The sequence below is a fragment of the Lytechinus pictus genome, chromosome 6 (assembly GCF_037042905.1).
Source record: "Lytechinus pictus isolate F3 Inbred chromosome 6, Lp3.0, whole genome shotgun sequence".
In the NCBI taxonomy this organism is placed as follows: Eukaryota; Metazoa; Echinodermata; class Echinoidea; order Temnopleuroida; family Toxopneustidae; genus Lytechinus; species Lytechinus pictus.
Window position 1 is genome coordinate 15,918,812 of NC_087250.1, and position 19,164 is coordinate 15,937,975.

Here is a 19,164-nt window from a genome sequence, read left to right on the forward strand (position 1 = left end):
CTCTCCCTGTCTCTCTCTCTTACATCCCTTGGCTGGGCCCTTGTCATAGGAAGATGTGAATGTATAGTATGCTTGTATGTTGATTCTCATTTCTTTTTATTGTTATCTAATTTAACTCATGTGAATCTGGTATTTATATTGTGGGCAGATCTTGAATCCAGATATGCACACTATTCATATCTACAATTTGCATTATAGGATTTGGGCCCTACATTGCATCCATTGTTGAGCTACATATAGGCAGGTAGGATGTGTGTAAATCCATAGGGCACTAGACATTAGGAGTAACATTAAAATTGGTCATTACATAACACATCTGTATATTTCATGCATTTCTTTGTGATAAAGTGAGTGTACAGATGTTAAAGAAAAGCCAGGAAGGTAAATTAAAAAGAAACCTTCATGTGCCATACAATACAGGCTTCACGGGCCTAATCACTAGAGGCAGGCCATAGATATTCATTCGACCCAACCCATTGCTATTTTTTTTATTTTGATATGGCTGATTAACAAAGTGTATGCATATGATTGTCCATCTAACACTGATTCTATTTTTGGTAATTATTGAACTTCCTTTTCCCAAATTGGGAAGAAATATCACCAATTTTGGACTATATTTTGACTGGCGGAAGGATTAGGGCTATTTTGCTGTTTGAGGTGATGAATCTGCTCCCCCCGACGGTGTCTTCAAACACGCCAATTTATTTTTAAAATGAGCCGGTCGAGGGACCCTTTTCTGGTCAGATATGGATTGCCAGACATATATCCTATCCACTGGTAGTAAACATTCGACCCCCGAATTTCATCCTTATTTTTTATGAATTTTTTAAAGTGCCAATTTAACACACGAGTCTATGGGGAATGAATTAGGCCTGTGTTACCTGTATGAAACATGCAGATAAGGATGCCTACTGTAGCCTATAACCTAGGCACAAGCTGCAGATATTGGAATTTGCTTTATGAGTCTGGTTGATTCAATTAAGTTCATTTCAATTTACTCAATCATTTAAAAATCAATATGAAACTGTACATGAATAACAATCATTGTAGATAAAGTTTAGATGAATAGGGTGCTCTTAGAAAAGCAGAAGCTTGAGGAATAGGACACCCAAAGAATAGCCTAGTGGTTAAGTTGCTGCCCGGAAAGCAGTCGATGGCAGGTGCAAATCCCACTGGTTCCAATTTTTTTCTGATTACTATGATTTTGATTACAGATCGAGCATGTGATCACTGTTCAACATGGAAATACCATCAAAATAAGATTGTTAATTGATATAGGTCACCTAAGATATCATTCATGTTTTACACCTACAAAGTTGTCTTTTGTATTTATGTTTTTAAGAATAATGTTTCAACTTCCACTACATACAACCAATGAAATGATAAATCATATCTTTTATTCCTACCACGGTTGTGTTGGTCGCAGCAGGCCAAAAGATGGGAGTGGCTGCTAACCTGTTTGGCATTCAACAATTAAAGGGATAGAGCTACGTCGATCTGGCGCTACTCAGTGCCAGTGGTGGGGGCCCACGATCCCGCACGATTACTTGGGCAAATTGAATTTTCAGAGGATTGCTATTTCTGATTTCTGTTCGGATCAATAAATATGGATTTTCATTTTGTTTTTCATCAGCTAAACGAAGAGGGAAGTTCTCAAATCACGTTGCACAATCTTGCTACTGATTTTGGTACTGCGTCTTGGTTTGACCAGTATAAAGGTCGTCGCTTCCATGCTAAAGCCATTGTACGTGAGACGGCAACCCAGTTCACAGAGGCAGGAATCAGCACAAGTACCGTCTTTGAAAGCTCACCTTACCGATTTAGTACGGAACGAACAGTCCAGTACTTCAAAGCTGGCCTCAATTTGCAAATCAAGGTAGGATAGACTCGTGTGTATGTAAACTCTACGATGGGAAGCACATTTGTACATTAGTCTAGCTGCAATAAAAAAACTTATATTGTTTAATAATAATGATGTTGGTCTTCAAAAAGTAAAAGTAAGGAGATTAGCTTATATCTGAAAGAATAGTATTTTTTTCTTTCTTTGCCCCCAATTCTGGATTTCTTGGAAATGCGCATAACTCATGTTTGAGTGAACCCCAAATATTTAACTGTGTTTTCTCATTGTGTGTAAACCTCTGAATTTTTTTTCACATTCCTAACAAGTAATTGCATTTTGACAAGTTCTATCTAAATTCAAAGCTCAGAATGTGCGTTTTCTAGCTCAATAAAAGTCTAGGAATTAATTCACTTCTGCAAAATGTGTTTATCAGTGTCCCTAAACTCATGAGATCTTGTTTATTATTCACCCAGGCAACGATTCAAAATCCAGTTATAAATTTCTTAGTAATGACAGATTTCCCAATATGACTTTATTCCCAGCCATGGTTTTTCCTTCAGCAAGAAATTTACCCACGTTCTGCTGCACTCAACCCAAGTGAGGTGAACGGGTAACCGTTAGGAAATAATTTCTCAAAAGCTGTGAGCACTGGGATTGGTAGACTAGCTTAGACTAGCTTAGCCGAGGTAATATAGGAGCGCGTTGAGCACCTGCGAGGTGGATACATGTGCTATACAAATCCGATATTATTCATTTATTTATTTCATTTTTTTATATATTTATTTGTTGATTGCTTTATTTATTTATTAATAATTATCCTTGTTCACAGCTGGATTTAACCTTTGTAAATGGAGATGTCGCCCCAGATGTACCTGTGCAAATCCAAGCGTATGGTACCGATACCAATGGCGATGAGAGCGAACTTCCTGTGGTAAACCAGGGGGCAAACGCGGTGATACCAAACACAGATGAACATGGAGGCATTCAAACCTCTCGTGACATCCAGTCAAATGTGGTCAGCGTTCGGGTAGTAGTGAGTATTATTTTTGCCAGCTCCCAACCCCCGATCTATCGCCATTAATTGTGTTGTTTATGTTATAGCGCCACCTTGTGTCGCTTTGACTTGTAGAAGCGTCTTACTGTCTTTTGCTTGCGTTGCATTGCTCTGTCTTCGGTAGTGTCTCCTACCTGCTGCGGTTGTGTTTAATAAAGGGTCAATAAGTACACCTTGTCTGTTGACTCGTTTGTTCCTTCATGGTGGCAGCGGTGGGATACAAACCCATGTCATCGAAATGAATGGTGACTCAGTTCTTTCGTATGAATTATTTTCCAAAAGGGGTACACTAGGCTGAAATTCTTATGATTTGAACAGAAAAAGTAAAATCAGACAAACAAGACACTGAAAATTTCCTCAAAATCGGACACGGAATAACATTGTACGACATTGCATGTTTCTGGTGAAACAGTTCTGTGCATGTTTTCATGAATATGTAATGAGCAACCAGATGATGTCATGCCCCCACTTATTCTTTTGTATTTTATCATATGAAATCATATTTGTTCAAATTTTGTCCACCAAGAATAAACAAGTGGATTGACAACTGATTTAATGCGTAAGATATTCATTTCTTCTACTCACATGACTGTATTTGTTACAAGGGAGACATGTATTTTTTACACACACGTAGAAAAATATCAAATAATCAGCATGTACATGTAGTAACATAAGAAAGAGGACAATGGAGACCTGTGGCCCATCTTACAAAGATTTGCGATTGATCCGATCAATCGCATCTGGAAAGCCATCAAAGTCAACATATAAAATGCATGTTTTGTAAAAATTTTCTCTAGATATGAATGTATCCATAAATTGATTGATTTCTTGACAATTTGGTGTGTTCTCCTTTGTTTACAAAAGACATCTTGTAAATTTCCTGTAGAAAAAAATTATGACACAAAATGGATGACTGTGCATTTAAACATTTAAAACAAATATTGCTAAACTTTAATATTCAATAACTTTGTTATAACTCATCAGATTTTTAAAAAAACTTCCCAGTGTTCTGCTCGATGAATTTCACTTTGTTTATTAAGGTGTATTTGTTTTCAGCCTGGAGTACCCCTTTAAGGCCACCATACACCTTATGTTTGGTCTGCGAGCTGACTTGGGAAGAAATTTGATGCAAATATTGAGACAGACGCAATAAACATACACATAATTACAAAATACAGTTAACGTCACTGTCCAGTATATCATGCAGTAGATCTATGATGATATGCTAGTCATGACAACCTTTGTTTTACGGACTTTCTCATGAAATCACCATTTAATGCAACTACTTTGAAAATTTAAGGGGGATCTAGACTACTTGAGGTAAATTTAGAACAACGGTAGAGAAAAAAATTATTACTGTCTCTTTTTTGATCGTTTTAATCTTCCTCAGACTTTCGATGGTCTGTTTCATTGATTTTCTCTTTTATATGAACTCATCCTGTTTCTTGATTGACATTCTACTTTAAATTGCAATGTTTAAGTGTACTTTTTTCTAAAAGAATATGCTGGTGTTTCTTTTCTTTAAGGTGTCTGTTGTGCAAAATGTGAAAAATTGGTATGTGCATTCTTATGTGAGTGAAGACAAAATGGAAATTATTACATGAACGTTTTTTTGTGTCATTTTTTAACAGGCCTCCACTGTGAGCGGAGACTACAATCCCGAAAACCAAGCGTCCATTTCATTTGAAGTGACTGGTTCAGACCCCGAAAATGGAGAATTCATCCTAATCAGGCCACAGAATGCAGATGATCGCAAACTAGTTGTAAGTCATATGTGTGACCAGTCACCCCAAATCACCAGGGCCCTATTGCATAAAAGTTACTATCATTACAGTAACTTTGCCATCCAGTGGTGACTTCCCTGAAATCCTTGATCCTGATTGGTTGCTTTTCATTGTTACCATAATAGTAACTTTTGTGCAACTGTGTCCTGGAGGGTTTTTCACAAAGAGTTAAGTGTGACATAGGGCCTTTTTCACACGTGAGTCTTGAATCATTGTAATGATGATTGTAATTCGTCTTTAGAATCATCGGGCCTCTCTCACGGAAAATTTGTACCGCAATTTGAGTGAAAATTAATTGGAATTCACCTCCGAACTGAGCAGAATTTGAATTTGTGATTGTGATTAGCATTTGTGATTCTAGTTTGGTTTCACACGTGCTACAAATTTGTCATTGTAACCTTACTTTTCTCTGGAATCATTATTCAAATTACCATTTTTTACCGTGTGAAAGGGCAGTTAGAGTCTCACTTAAATTCACAGTTGTTTGCAGAATAGAAGGCACCATAGAAAATACAGAGTTATGTATAGAAATAAGTCAATGAGAATAGCAATAGCCATGTAATTTTATTTAAAAAAATTAAGAGTTGGCGAGGCTGCTTGTTGTTTAAGTAATACTGTTATTGCCATGATTGAAAAATCATTGTATCATCTTTTTTACCCTTTGAATCATGAGGGTCCTGCAGCTTAATTTGGTCTTGCAATGGTTGAACCATAGAGCTATTACAGAAGGAGATCCTTCTTCCAATTCCTCTGTGAATCCTTTGCTATCGCTTCCCTCTGGCGAAGGAACGATATCTAACATCAATCGGCGAGCCGCTAGGCAAAAGTAAGAGCCCGCTTACGTAATGCGATAAGCCCGCTCGTAAAATCTGAGGTCAGTTATTTTTTTGAAGGTCCCTGCGAGGCACCGCCGAAAACGACGTTCTTCCACATAACTTCCCTTCGAGCTCTGTTTTTTTCAAAATCGAAACACGACTTGCTGTACTTCCAACATCCATATCGCTTCGTACGGATTTCTGATGTACGTCTTTCATGTATGGCTGAACTTCTGAGATGATCCCCTTTGCATACATACCAAACACGTCACAATCTGATTTGACTCAACAAAATTACAAACGGAGGAAGTTGGAGATTGGTCATGTTAGGTATGTCTGTCCTCCTTCCGTAGTTAAATCTTTCCCTGCCCGTAACTGTTTTAGAAATTATAACAAGGTGAAAAAGCATACTTTGACCTTAATTTTTATGCAAAGATCATTTGCGTGATTACAATGGCCTTGATAATATAACGATGAATCTACGGGGCATTTCTACGTCGATTGATGCATCGTCGAGTATCTTCCGGTGCCCCATGTACTCCTATTTGTGTAAGTTGAAGGTGAGTGTGATGCTTGATGCGCGAGCTCCGAGCTCGCGCGCCCTGCTCATTCACACAGTACAGGCCTCAGCTCCGGACCGTTTCGGAAAAACTTGAATTGACGCATTTGAAGAGATAGATCTAGACCTAACTTTTATGATATTTTGTTGATTATGATCTGTAAATTTTATTTATATTAATATTACCCATTGGGTACGAATGACGGCGTTTTAGATTGCATTCGATCAACTTTTCCTATCTTATTTATAGGGCTGATTTACGGGGGGGGGGGGGGGGGGGCTGCGCCTGTAAGTGTGAAAGTGCCGTGATGGACCACCCTGCTTTGAGGGGATTAGTGGTGCCGCGCATGGGGCAAAGCGTTCGAGAGAGTCAGTCCTCTTTCTGTAATAGCTCTATGGTTGAACATATCTCACTGGGAACTGAAGACCAGCACGGGATGAGCGTGTCTTTGCCTTGGTTTGGGATGTGAAGCAGAATCATGTTCCAATCCATGTCTCTTGAATAAAAAATACACACAAAAAGACAGAAATGTTAGCAATTCCAGCCGTCACTGGAAATGAAAAAAAATACTTAATATAAATAAAAGTTTAATGAAAGCACAGCTGAATGAGTCAATTTTACAAAATCTGGAGTGGATGAGTAGTGAACAGATGAACTGTTTTGATAAGATTTGCGTCCTAGATTATTATAAACAAATATTTTCATTCCCCAAAATATGCTATTAACTTACCCTAATTTAACTGGGCTATTTCAGACCAGGATATATGGGGGTGGGGGTCACACGTCAGATCCTGGCAGCTGATTGCACGTGTAGAGCCGGATGTAAACTACAAGACTATGTAGTACAATTTTTAAGAAAATTAATTGTTTATATTTTTTATCAATTAATTATGGGAATTAGAGTATGAAATTTGCCCTGAATTTTGTTTTTTTGTATGTTTTTGCCTGTAACTCACTTGATATAGCTTGTAGAATTGTGATTTTTGGTATTAATTTTACATTTCTAACAGATATCTAAAAAAATTACCAAAATATCTTTAATTACCACTGTATTTTATTGTTATTTTCATTTTTATGTAATTCCTTCATTTTTTTAAACCTTTGTTTTTTGTCTCACCTGCATAGCAGTGTGAGACTATAGGTGCCGCTTTTCCGGCGGCGGTGGTGGCGTCAACACCAAATCTTAACCTAAGGTTAAGTTTTTGAAATCACAGCATAACTTAGAAAGTATATGGACCTAGTTCATGAAACTTGGCCATACGGTTAATCAAGTATTACTAAACATCCTGCCTGAGTTTCATGTCACATGACCAAGGTCAAAGGTCATTTAGGGTCAAGACCATGTTGGGGGAATCAACATCAAAATCTTAACCTAAGGTTAAGTTTTTGTAATGTCATCATAACTTAGAAAATATATGGGCCTAGTTCATGAAACTTGGACATAAGGTTAATCAAGTATCACTGAACATCCTGTGCGCATTTCAGGTCACATGACCAAGGTCAAAGGTCAATGAACTTTGGCCGAATTGGGGGTATCTGTTGAATTACCATCATAACTTTGAAATTTTATGGATCTGATTCATGAAACTTGGACATAATAGTAATCAAGTATCACTGAACATCCTGTGCAAGTTTCAGGTCACATGATTAAGGTCAAAGGTCATTTATAGTCAATGAACTTTGGCCAAATCGGGGGTATTTGTTGAATTACCTTCATAACTCTGTACGTGTATTGGTCTAGTTCATAAAACATAGACATAAGAGTAACCAAGTATCACTGAACATCTTGTGCAAGTTATAGTAGTTTCAAAGTCGGCCTTGCTGGTATATTGAATCGCGTGATGCAGGTGAGACCCCCAGAGGCATTCCACTTGTTTATTTTTTTTATTGAACTTTTGCAGTTATGAATAGCATAAAGTAAATCAATGTAGATTCCCCTACAGGCAGGATGGTTGCAGTGAGCAAGTGCCTTTATTTATGGTTTTTCGTGGCGTGTTCTGATCATTTTTTTCATTGGTGATTTAGGTTGGTAGGAATACTGAATTCCTGATCCAGAGGGTTGGTTCATCAGGAGTGCCTCCAAACACAAATCTTCATTATTTGGTAAGTTACTATATTCAGTTCCTTTTCATTTTTTTTTTCCATTCAAAATTAATAAAAAACAGTAAGTAACTTCGAAGAACAAAGTCTTATGGAATGCTGCCCTCGAAATATAAAAATAAAAGTAACCCCCCAAAAAAAAATATGAAAAGAGTGCATATTTCAAGTAAGTCCAGGTAAGTAAGTAAATCCAGGATTTTCTAAGGGGGGGGGGGCACATTTTCTCAAGGAAAAATTTTACCAAAAAAAATAAGTAGATCTAGGCCTATCTACATTTCATCCACAAAAAAATTGACAAGCAAAAAAAAATGTCCTCACTTTAAAAAAGGGTGCACACTTGTGTTTTAACGGCATTTTTATATTACAAATTTTAATTGTGCCTCTCAAAAGGATCGCCCGAGGATCCGCCAGTGATATACAAATAAGATAAATTGAACATTCATAACATATCATGCAAAACTATATATACATGATTAATACAAGACTGGGATGGAGAGATTTCCCTATGTGTAATCAACCGCATATATTCGTAATTCGAAGCTTCGTTATTATGAAGGTTCGGATATTCCGAAGGTTTTTTATTCCGATGGTTCGTGTTTCCAAAGGTTTGTAATTCCGAAGGTTCGTTAGTCCGAAAACGAAATGAGGTTCGTAATTCCGAAGGTTCGTTAGTCCGAAAACGAAGTGAGGCTCGTAATTCCGAAGGTTCTTTAATCTGAAAACAAGATGACGTTCGTAATTCCGAAGGTTCGTTAGTCCGAAAACGAAATGATTAACGAACCTTATTTCGTTTTCGGACCAAGGAACCTTCAGAATAACGAACATCATTTTGTTTTCGGATTAACGAAGCTGCGGAACATTGAGCCTTATTTCGTTTTCGGATTATCGTACCTTCGGAATAACGAACCTTCGGGATAACGCCACAAATGTTCGGATTAACGAACCCTTTTACGTTTTCGGATTAACGAAAATCAAGGTATAGGCAATTTACGTGTTTCGGAATTACGAACCTTCGGAGCAAAGAACCTTTGGAATTACGAACCTTCGGAATTACGAAGTGTAGCCGTAAGCAATAATAATAATTGATTATTGGACTATATTACATAAAATTGCATCTACTTGTAGAAAAGGAATAGCATTTTACGTGTGTGAAGATATAAATAATATGATGTTGTAATTTCAATATTTTACCAATCTAGAGTGCCATTAACATTTTTTTTGTGGGAAACGCTGTATTACATATATATTTTTTCTGTATTGTCCTTTGTAATTATTTAGGAGATTCTTACGATCAAAGTATTTATTTTGTACTATGCTTTATATTCTGATGTATAGTAACTTTCTACTGAAATGATGTCATTAACATTTTTTATGTATGAATGTGGATATTAAAGTCCCAAGCTACATTATGATTAATATTGGCAGTGCAATGTGCTGGGCCATTCCTTTGAAACTTCCAAAAGACATCCGCAATATTTCTTGTCTTACTACCTTCAAAAATTTACTAAAAACCTGGTTACTCACACAAGTTTTCTAGTGCTACTCTTTTCTCTCTTTAGTAAATTTTTATTCTTTACTGCACCATGAACAGCTCATTATGGATACTGCCATATTACACATTACCATATCATTATTATCATTATAAATTATAAATATTATCATTATAATTATTATTGTTATTTTTACTGTTATTATTATTATTATTATGAATATTATTATTATCATTGTTATGAATATAATTATTAGCATTATTATTATCGTTGTTATGAATATTATTATGAATATTTTTATTATCATTATTGTGAATATTGTTATTATAATAATTGTTATCATTGTTATCATTATTATCATTATTATGAATATTATGAATATTATTATCATCATCATTGTTATTATTGCTATTATTATTATTTTACTTGAACAGTGCATTACAGGGGGAAGGATTGTCGAAAGCAATTTTCAACCTGGCATGCCTGATGTAGGCACATCCCTTCAAATAACGATCACGTCCGACATGGCGCCACAAATGAGATTAATCGTCTACTACATGACTGCCACCGGCAGAGTCATCGCCGACTCCCTTCGACTTGGTGTAGAAGAAAAGTGCAGGCAAAATCCTCCGGTGAGTATGTACCCTAGATGAATTTACTTTCACTCCTTAAAAGCATTCAGCTATCTACTGTACCTCGTCATCTCTCGCCTTGTAATCAGAGGGGTGTTGATTCAAATCCCCGCCAAAAATCAGATGAGGTTTTCAATCAGGGGCGCGCTCCATAAAGAATTACAACTGTTGTAACTTTGCCATTATGGCAAATACCATGGAAAGAGGGCTCAGCAGCCAATCAAAATCAAGGTTGCCATGGTAGTTGCCATAATGGCAAAGTTAAAGAGTTGCAACTCTTTGGCCCAAATTCACAAAGGTGGTTTTGAAAACCCACTGTTGAGTACATGGTTTATGCAGATTTCCTGTATAAATTACGCTTATTCTAGCACGTATACAAAAAAGTCCAATGCTGATGCGCACTTTTGTCACAGTGCGCCAAATTGACACCTGTTACCATGGTTAGATACGCTATTTTATTCATGAGTCCACTGTTTGAAGAGTGGACTCATGAATAAAATAGTGTGTATATATTGATCAATAAGATTACGCGTTACATACGCATTGGCAGTTAAGTGCGACTCTAAGTCATACTTAGCTCTACATGTATGTGAAACACCCCCCTGGTTTGATCTTTCTCATTGATTTTTTTAGGGTAACATTTTTCTGGGCTGGACCTTGCCTATAATACTGAAAATTCACTTTGTCTTTAAGCCAAATTATGTCTTATTATTTATATTTTTGATTCCCTTTGTAGCTATCATTTAGAATGCTTTTTGAGCGACCTCTAATACTTTCACTTTCAGCCAAAATATATCTTGTTTGTTATTTATATTTTTGATTCCCTTTGTAGCTAACATTGAGAATACTCCCTGAGCTAGCTAGCTACCTCCTATAATGATTTCACTTTCAGCCAAAGTATGTCTTGTTTGTTATTTATATTTTTGATTCCCTTTGTAGCTAACATTGAGGATACTCCCTGAGCTAGCTACCTCATATAATGCTTTCACTTTTAGCCAAAGTATATCTTGTATGTTATTTATATTTTTGATTCCCTTTGTAGCTATCATTGAGAATACTTCATAAGCTAATTCCTATAATACTTTCAGGGTACATCTTTTTTGTTATTTATATTTTTGATTCCCTTTGTAGCTATCATTTCACTTTTAGCCAAAGTATATCTTGTTTGTTATGTATATTTTTGATTCACTTTGTAGCTCTCATTGAGAGAAGTTCTTGAGCTAGCTACCTCCTATAATGCTTTCACTTTTAGCCAAAGTATATCTCGTTATTTATATTTTTTATTCACTTTGTAGCTCTCATTGAGAATACTCCCTGAGCTAGCTACCTCCTATAATGCTTTCACTTTTAGCCAAAGTACATGTACATCTAGTTTGTTATTTATATTTTTGATTCCTTCTGTAGCTATCATTGAGAATACTACCCGAGCCACCCCCTCCTCTACTTTCTATCTATGACCCACATTCCATGATTGAGGTTGAAATCACAGCACCAAACGATTCCTCCATCGGTCTGCTAGCTGTCGATAAGGCTGTCTATCTGCTGAGAGATAAGGATAGAATGAACAATCGAAAAGTAAGTCAGTCGGTTACAGGGGCGGATCCAGGATTTTCCAAAGGGGGAGGGGGACAAATTTTGACAAGCCCCCCTCCCCCCCAAAAAAAGTTTTCAACCACAAATTAAGGATATTTCGGACCCGAAAAAAATTGACAAGCAAAAAAAATAAAATAAAATAAGGTCTTCAATTTCAACAGTGGGGGCACACCTCTGTTTTAATGGCATTTTTACATTACAAATTTTAATTTTGCTTCTCAAAAGGGGGACACGTGCCCCCTGGATCCGTGCCTGGTCGGTAGTTGGTAGTTGCCATAATGGCAAAGTTACAACAGTTGCAAGTCCTTTATGAAACGGGCCCCAGGTTTTCAGTAATTATTACGGAAAAATGAGAAAGAATACCGGTGGTCTCATGCAAAATACTGATTTTTAAAGTTTCATTTTATGTGTTGTCCTATGGTATTTCTGTGAAAGTACTGATTTTCTTACCAAAATACTGATTTTCAGCATTTACAATACTGAAATATATGATCTTGATCAGGTGACCCCTATAGAGAGTTACGAAGTAGTACTGGTTTTCAGAAATTATTACGGAAAAATGAGAAAGAATACTGGTGTTTTCATGCAAATTACTGATTTTTAAAGTTTCAGTTTATGTGTTGTCCTATGGTATTTCTGCGAAAATTTTTGAGGGGAGGCTGAATCACCCCCTTCCCCCCTCTTAAGATTAAATACCGGACTACGGGGGTGGCCAGATTCACCCTACAGACATCACCCTCACCCCTCCACTTTACTGTGTTCATCAGTGCATCTTCCTCCATCAACCCACCCTCCTACCCTCCACCACCACTTGGTTCATCCTGGGTGGCGTTTCATGAAAGGACTTGTCAGACGTTTAATCCGACAAGTCCCATTTTATCCGACAGTTACTATAGGAACAGTACCTCTCAGCCAATCAGAATCAAGGAAAGATGTCAGATCTGAAAACTTGTCTGACGAAAATGTTGATGAAACGCTCCCAGGAGCGTTTCATCAACATTTTCGTCCGATATGAAACGCCCCCCAGGTCTCCTTGGGTCGCCTGAAAGGTTTTTCTTTACGTTGGCCCGAGTAGCTATGATTTTTAAGAACAGGGGCTTGTTTCATCAAACTTTTTATCATAAGAAAATTACAATAATAGTTAAGAAGCTACTGAAATCCTTCAATCTGATTGGCTTATAGTAAATTTGTTATAGAAATTGTGCATTTGTTACTATAACAAGTCTGTAACAAGTCTTTATGAACAGAGAGCTCGAGACTGAAACTTTCTTTTAACAGTCTATTGCAGATTTGCCTACAATCTCTTCATATTTTTGGTCTCATCCGTTATATCCTTCGTCTACATTGATCGTGCACTAATCTTTTGGTCTAATTGTTTTCAATTTTGCTTGATTTCCAGTTGGCTAGCACCATTTCTTGCAACATCTACTTTTAAAAGTCTCTATGCTTGGATAGGATGTTTTCTATATTTACTTAATTTTCATTTGACAATTAAAACATTACAAGTTGAAAAAGAGGAAAATTGACAAACTGGGCTAGCTTACAAGTAAATGAGAAATAGTCCAAGTGGGTTAAGGCTAAGAGTACACTTAGACCAAAATGAGAGACCAAATGGGTTAAGCCCTGTTACAGCGACGCATAATGTTACAGTCAACGCACAATGTCGTAGGTTTTCTACTAACACATGACGTCGCAAGTCTCAACACATAATGTCGCAGTATATCTTGGTCTGAAATTCCTGAGTTAAATCATGGTTATAATGTATGTTGTTATTGTTGTTTTTCAGATGTATAATAGGATGAAGAGCTATGACACCGGTTGTGGACCAGGAGGCGGATTTGATACTTCTCAAATTTTTAAGGTAACATAAGAGTTACAAGTCATAAATCACAGTACACAGTTTCACATTCCACGGTTTTTGCTTTTTGTATCAAGAAACCCTGTGTTTTTTTGCATATATGTAACCAAAATATTCAAATTTTACTGTAAATGTTGAATGTTTCTTACCTCGCTTGATGCCCATCTAATTTGGCAATTTGAAACCATGCTCAAATTACTGTCAAATGACTATGTTTAAAATCTGTTACTCTATTAATATGTCATATGACAACTTCTGTTACATGCTACATTTATCACATCACTACTGTTGTCACATGACTACACTTGTCACATAAATTCTGTCATATGACTACTTTTAGTTTTGTGACATGACTACTCTTGTCACATAACTACTCCTGTCATTCAGAGAACAGAGAGCCATTCATATTGCATGGACAATGATCTGATCAACTTTTGGGGTCACCAAGTCCAAGGTCACAGAGGTCAATTTCCCAATAAAACATAAATGTTTAAAAGAGGGTCACAGAGGCCACTATAAAAACGTAAACTGTATTGTCATTTTAAAGAACTCCTTGATGGTTAAACTTCCAACTCGGTTCATGACTGCATACAGGAATGGCCAGTAAAATCATGGAGATCCTATAGGTCAAAGGTCAAAAAGATCATTATCTTCCTGAATATACAGTACATTTCACAATAGCCTCAGAACCGTTTGAGGTTACAACATTTTTATGTACATATACATGTATGTGAATACAGTACTGAACAAAATTTGTCCTTGTATGTTATTAGGACTCTGGAATGACAGTGCTTACTAATGGAAATTTGGAGGTCGGTGTAAGAGCAAGTAAGTTGTTAAGTCTGGGCCCAGTCTTACAGACAGTTGCGATCGATCCAATCAACCACTTTATGAAAAGCCAGCAATGTGCCAACAACTGAAATCCATTTTTCTTTAAAATGTTTTCTAGATTGATATACATTAAATTATTGTTTGACAATTTAGTTTTCTTCTTCCTGTATTTACAAAAAGGACATTGTGCAAATTTCCTGTTGGAAAATTTGATTTGTACATACAGTTGAGGTTGTGCAGGGCCACGTCTTACAAAGAGTTACGATTGATCCAATCAATCGTAACTCTATGGAAATCCATCAGTGTCATAATTTCTTCTACAGAAAATTTGCAAAATGTCCTTTGTACACAAAGGAGAGCACACCAAATTGTCAAGAAATCTATGAATTTATGGATATACATTCTTATCTATAATTTTTTTTTGGAACAAACATGCATTTTATATGCTGACTTTGCTGGCTTTCCATAGTTGCGATTGATTGGATCAATCGCAACTCTTTGTAAGAAGGGCCCCAGATCAATCATAGCTCTTTACGGTGAGACGGGATGCTAGAATTCAATAGAGAGAGAGAGAGAGAGAGAGAGAGAGAGAGGGAGAGAACAGGAGAAAGGGGGGGGGTAGAGATATACATGTAGAGAGAGAGAGGAAGATTGAACAATTTGTTGGCATCGATGTTGTGGTTCTTATCGGGGAGGGGGGGAGCATATTGCCATTTGAAGATGGACAATTTGCTTGCACATAATGAAAAAAAAGAGCTGTTATACATGTACATGACAAGGTGATATATACATGTACAATGGAAAGGGTGTCAATTGCTTTTGAACATTCACTTTTATAGGTAAAGGGTATATACAGTTGTGCTCGAAACTTTGAGAACCCCATCGCAAAATATTCATAAATAATTGCGGAGTGTTAAAATGTAGACAACAACACAAAACAATGTTCGGCGAGTCCAGAGAAACGTACTTTATTGAGTGTAATATTCTATCTCCTGACTTTACAGTGAAATATCTAAAATATGGCAGAATTTGAATGCTTTGAATATGTCCATTTTCTGGTGGGGTTCACCAACTTTTGAGCACCGCTGTATATCACGTGATCATGAAAATGAAATGTAGGAATTTGTTTAGGGTGTGGAAAAGGATGATTGCCCGTGTAGGGTCCAGTTTGATGATCTGTGTGTATACATGCTGTGCACCTTGTAATGACATTTCATCATCTTCTTTTTCTTTGTGTAGTTGCCCTCAGCGAGCTTGCACAAATACTAATGTAGAGAGCCTTTTACCGTTTTGTCAGAGTGGAATTAAAAAAACAGACAAACAAAATCAGAAGTGGTGTTGGATTTTCTGTTTCATCAAAATGAAAACAATAAAACAAAACAAAATCAGTAGCGGTGAACAATTTTCTGTTTCGTCAAAGCAATTATACTTGCAAATGAGTGTTTAATTTTTTAATTTTAACAAGTGCAAACATGAGAAGTCTAAAAGGTTCTTTAAGTTCCTTTATGAAGAGAAAAGTAGAAAAAATGTAGGAAATGGTAAAAAAAACCAGTTTGTTCTGTCAAATCTTTGATTACACAAAAATAATCCTTGATATTAATTGTTGATTATAAACCTTTTTTCTATGTAAAACAAGTCAGAATCATTTTTTGCTCAATATTCTGTTTCCAAATAAGAAAAGCAAATAATCTGATTCCTACGATCAGTTTCAGTTTGGTTTATTTTTATATCTCACAATACAATGTAACATCCAACAAGAAAGAAGATATTAATGATGAAATAATAAACCCCTCGAAAAAAGTTTGGAAATCTGAGTTTGGCCATTAACTTCTCCCAACTCTCAATTTGACACAATACATGTTTGATATCATTCAAAAGATCATTTAATTCTCTTTAAAGTGATACCATGTTTGTTATGATTATGTCATCACTAAAAGAGCAGGATTCAAAAAGTCTTGGATGAGGTCTGAATTGAAAAGCTGCAAAATGAGCAGAAATAGTCACGAAGGGTCAATACAGAACATGATTGTTTTGTCTGTGTCAATAGAGATGAAAATCAATTCAAATGAAGCCCCTGCTTCTTCATTTTTGATGTTTTGATGTTTTGTTGTGGTTTATGAAACATCCAACAAGAAAGAAGAAATCATTAAAAATAAAATAATACAATAAATTACAATAATTCAATATAGATAGACAGTGGTAAGAACAGTCATTTAAATATTGTAGATTTGAGACAGATACGTCAAGATGAGTATATGAAGGGTAAACTATCAAAAAGCAGAGCTTCTTTTTTTTTTCAGTTTCCCTATTAGAGCATAACTTAAAAGTATTGCCAATTTGTTTTGATATCAATATGTTACAAAAAACAGAAAAGAAAAAATAAGTCGCCAGGTAAGGTTCTCTGTAAAAAGCGAAAATTGTAATTTAGTCTCCAAAAGCACAAAATGAAAAAATAGCTTATTTGATAGAGCAATTCTTCTTCTTTATACTGTAAAAATTTGAAGTCGTGAAGTTGAATAAAAGAAAAATACAAGAGTTTCTTGGACACTTTTTTTTCGGACTGCTTGGAAGTTTCAGTGAGATTACATAGAATGCACATCTCATTTTTGTCTGAGTGAACCGCAAACTTTAAAGAGAAATTCCAGTAGTTGCAGTAAACATTGATTTCATGAGAAAGTCTGTAAAACCAGGCTTAATTGTCAGTATATCATCGAGGATCTAGATCTGGTACAGTTACATAAACTGAACTTCGTGAAATCTTGAAATCTACGCTGAAAATTGTTCACACTGAAGATCACCAACACAGATAGGCACACGTGGGAGAGTGTATTATTATTGCTGGAATAAAGACCCGACGGAAGTGACCGAATCCGCGCTTATTTTGCTTATTTCTCAGCAATTACACAATTTCTTCCAGAATCCTTTGGCACATATTTTTTATTCATACAAGTAGACACTTGGGTGGTCATTATATTAGATTCTGTAAAAAGTCATTTTGAGATCGTTACCAAAACTGGAATTTATCTTTAAACCTTGTTTGCTCCATATATTTTAAAAGCATAGGAAGTGACTTTTCAAGCTCACGGTCGACTTATTGTTTTTTTTAATGGTGGCAGGTCACATATGCCATTTGATTTATTAATTCTTGTTGATCTTTGATTATTAGGTATTGGCTGTGAAGAAGAGGCTAACCGGAGAAGAAGGTCTATTGTTCCCGGTAGGACTATCATTCTTTAAATATGAATGTAATTGTGTTTTGTATTTGTTATGATATAAGTTACGTCAACAAATAACAAGTTAGATTAATTTCAAATTTGATCTTTCTTTTATTACTACAAAGGTAAACATAGTAATAAATTATCTTGCATATCCATCATTGGGTTGAAGACATGTCAGTTGTGTAATATTCTGATTACACTTTATATCCAAACTTCTCAAAAACTGGTAAAAACTATTTAAAGGACAAGTCCACTCCAACAAAAAGTTGACTTGAATAAAAAGAAGAACATTCAACAAGCATAACACTGAAACTTTCATCAAAATCAGATGTAATATAAGAAATTTATAGCACCTTATTAAAGTTTTGCTTTAATTTCACAAACATTTATATGCACATCCTGGTCGGTATGTAAATGAGGGGACTGCTGACATCACCCACTCATATTTCTTTGGTATTTCATTATATGAAATATAAAATATTTTAGTTTTCTCCTCACCTTTATGTGAAATAAAGTTTTATTCCTCCCTGAACATGTGGGATTATCATTGTTGTAACTTGTTGTGGTTTAGGCAAGGTGATACTTATCATAAAATCTGTAAAATTGAAAAAAAGAAGAAGAAATAATGAGTGATTAACATCACTGACTCTCTCATCTGCATACAACTGAGTTGTACATTTAAATGATTTGTAAAAAGGGAACTTTTTAAATGCCATAATGCCATTATGTTCAATTCTTGTTTATTGAATGAAATCAGCATTTTTCTGAGGTGGAATTGACATCTAAGTTAACCCTAAAAGGACTAGGCTATTTGAGATGTATTTAGGATGGGGGGGGGGGGTATGATGGCCCCCCTTCTGATCTCGGCGGCCGTTCGCGTGATCACGCCGAAATTTGGCACATTATTAAGCAGACCAAATACAATGGAAAATAATCACTCTTTTATGAATTTCATCTCGCAAAGACTTTGTACACAAAGTATAAAAGTGAGCCACTTTCGGCATGACATTGTCTTGCAATAAGTCATGTGGCGTCGTGATGCTATACCCGTATGCTGTAAATTTGGTCTCAAAAGTTGCGTGAGAAATAGTCATAAAATTTTGTAGCGCTATCTTTTTGTGTTTTAGAATTATTGCGCAAAGCTATCATGGCCCCCCACAGTCCTTTTCGGGTTAAAGTCCACAATGCTGGCGATGATGAGATGTTGAGACGCGACGGATAATTAGAGTCACTGTAACGCACTGAAATGTCTGTGAAGACGAAATCGATGATGATAAACAGTCGATTTCAGCAACCCATGGGTTGAAAAGTGTTCCCTAGAACAGTTTGATGAGATCTGAGAATTCCTCTCTTAAAATAGTTGCAAACAATTCATTGATAACATGAAAT

The 19,164-nt window shown here is 36.0% G+C and overlaps 1 protein-coding gene across 1 annotated transcript in view; it reads left to right on the forward strand.

The window, feature by feature from the left end:
- Positions 1 to 19,164, forward strand: part of LOC129263253 (complement C3-like) — a 98,233-nt gene that overhangs the window by 28,922 nt on the left and 50,147 nt on the right. The window contains exons 9-17 of the mRNA XM_064101040.1: positions 1,634 to 1,876; positions 2,670 to 2,873; positions 4,526 to 4,657; positions 8,079 to 8,156; positions 10,078 to 10,275; positions 11,680 to 11,850; positions 13,655 to 13,729; positions 14,500 to 14,554; positions 17,724 to 17,774. Coding sequence (XP_063957110.1) covers positions 1,634 to 1,876; positions 2,670 to 2,873; positions 4,526 to 4,657; positions 8,079 to 8,156; positions 10,078 to 10,275; positions 11,680 to 11,850; positions 13,655 to 13,729; positions 14,500 to 14,554; positions 17,724 to 17,774 — 1,207 coding nt within the window. The remainder of the gene's footprint in view (positions 1 to 1,633; positions 1,877 to 2,669; positions 2,874 to 4,525; positions 4,658 to 8,078; positions 8,157 to 10,077; positions 10,276 to 11,679; positions 11,851 to 13,654; positions 13,730 to 14,499; positions 14,555 to 17,723; positions 17,775 to 19,164) is intronic.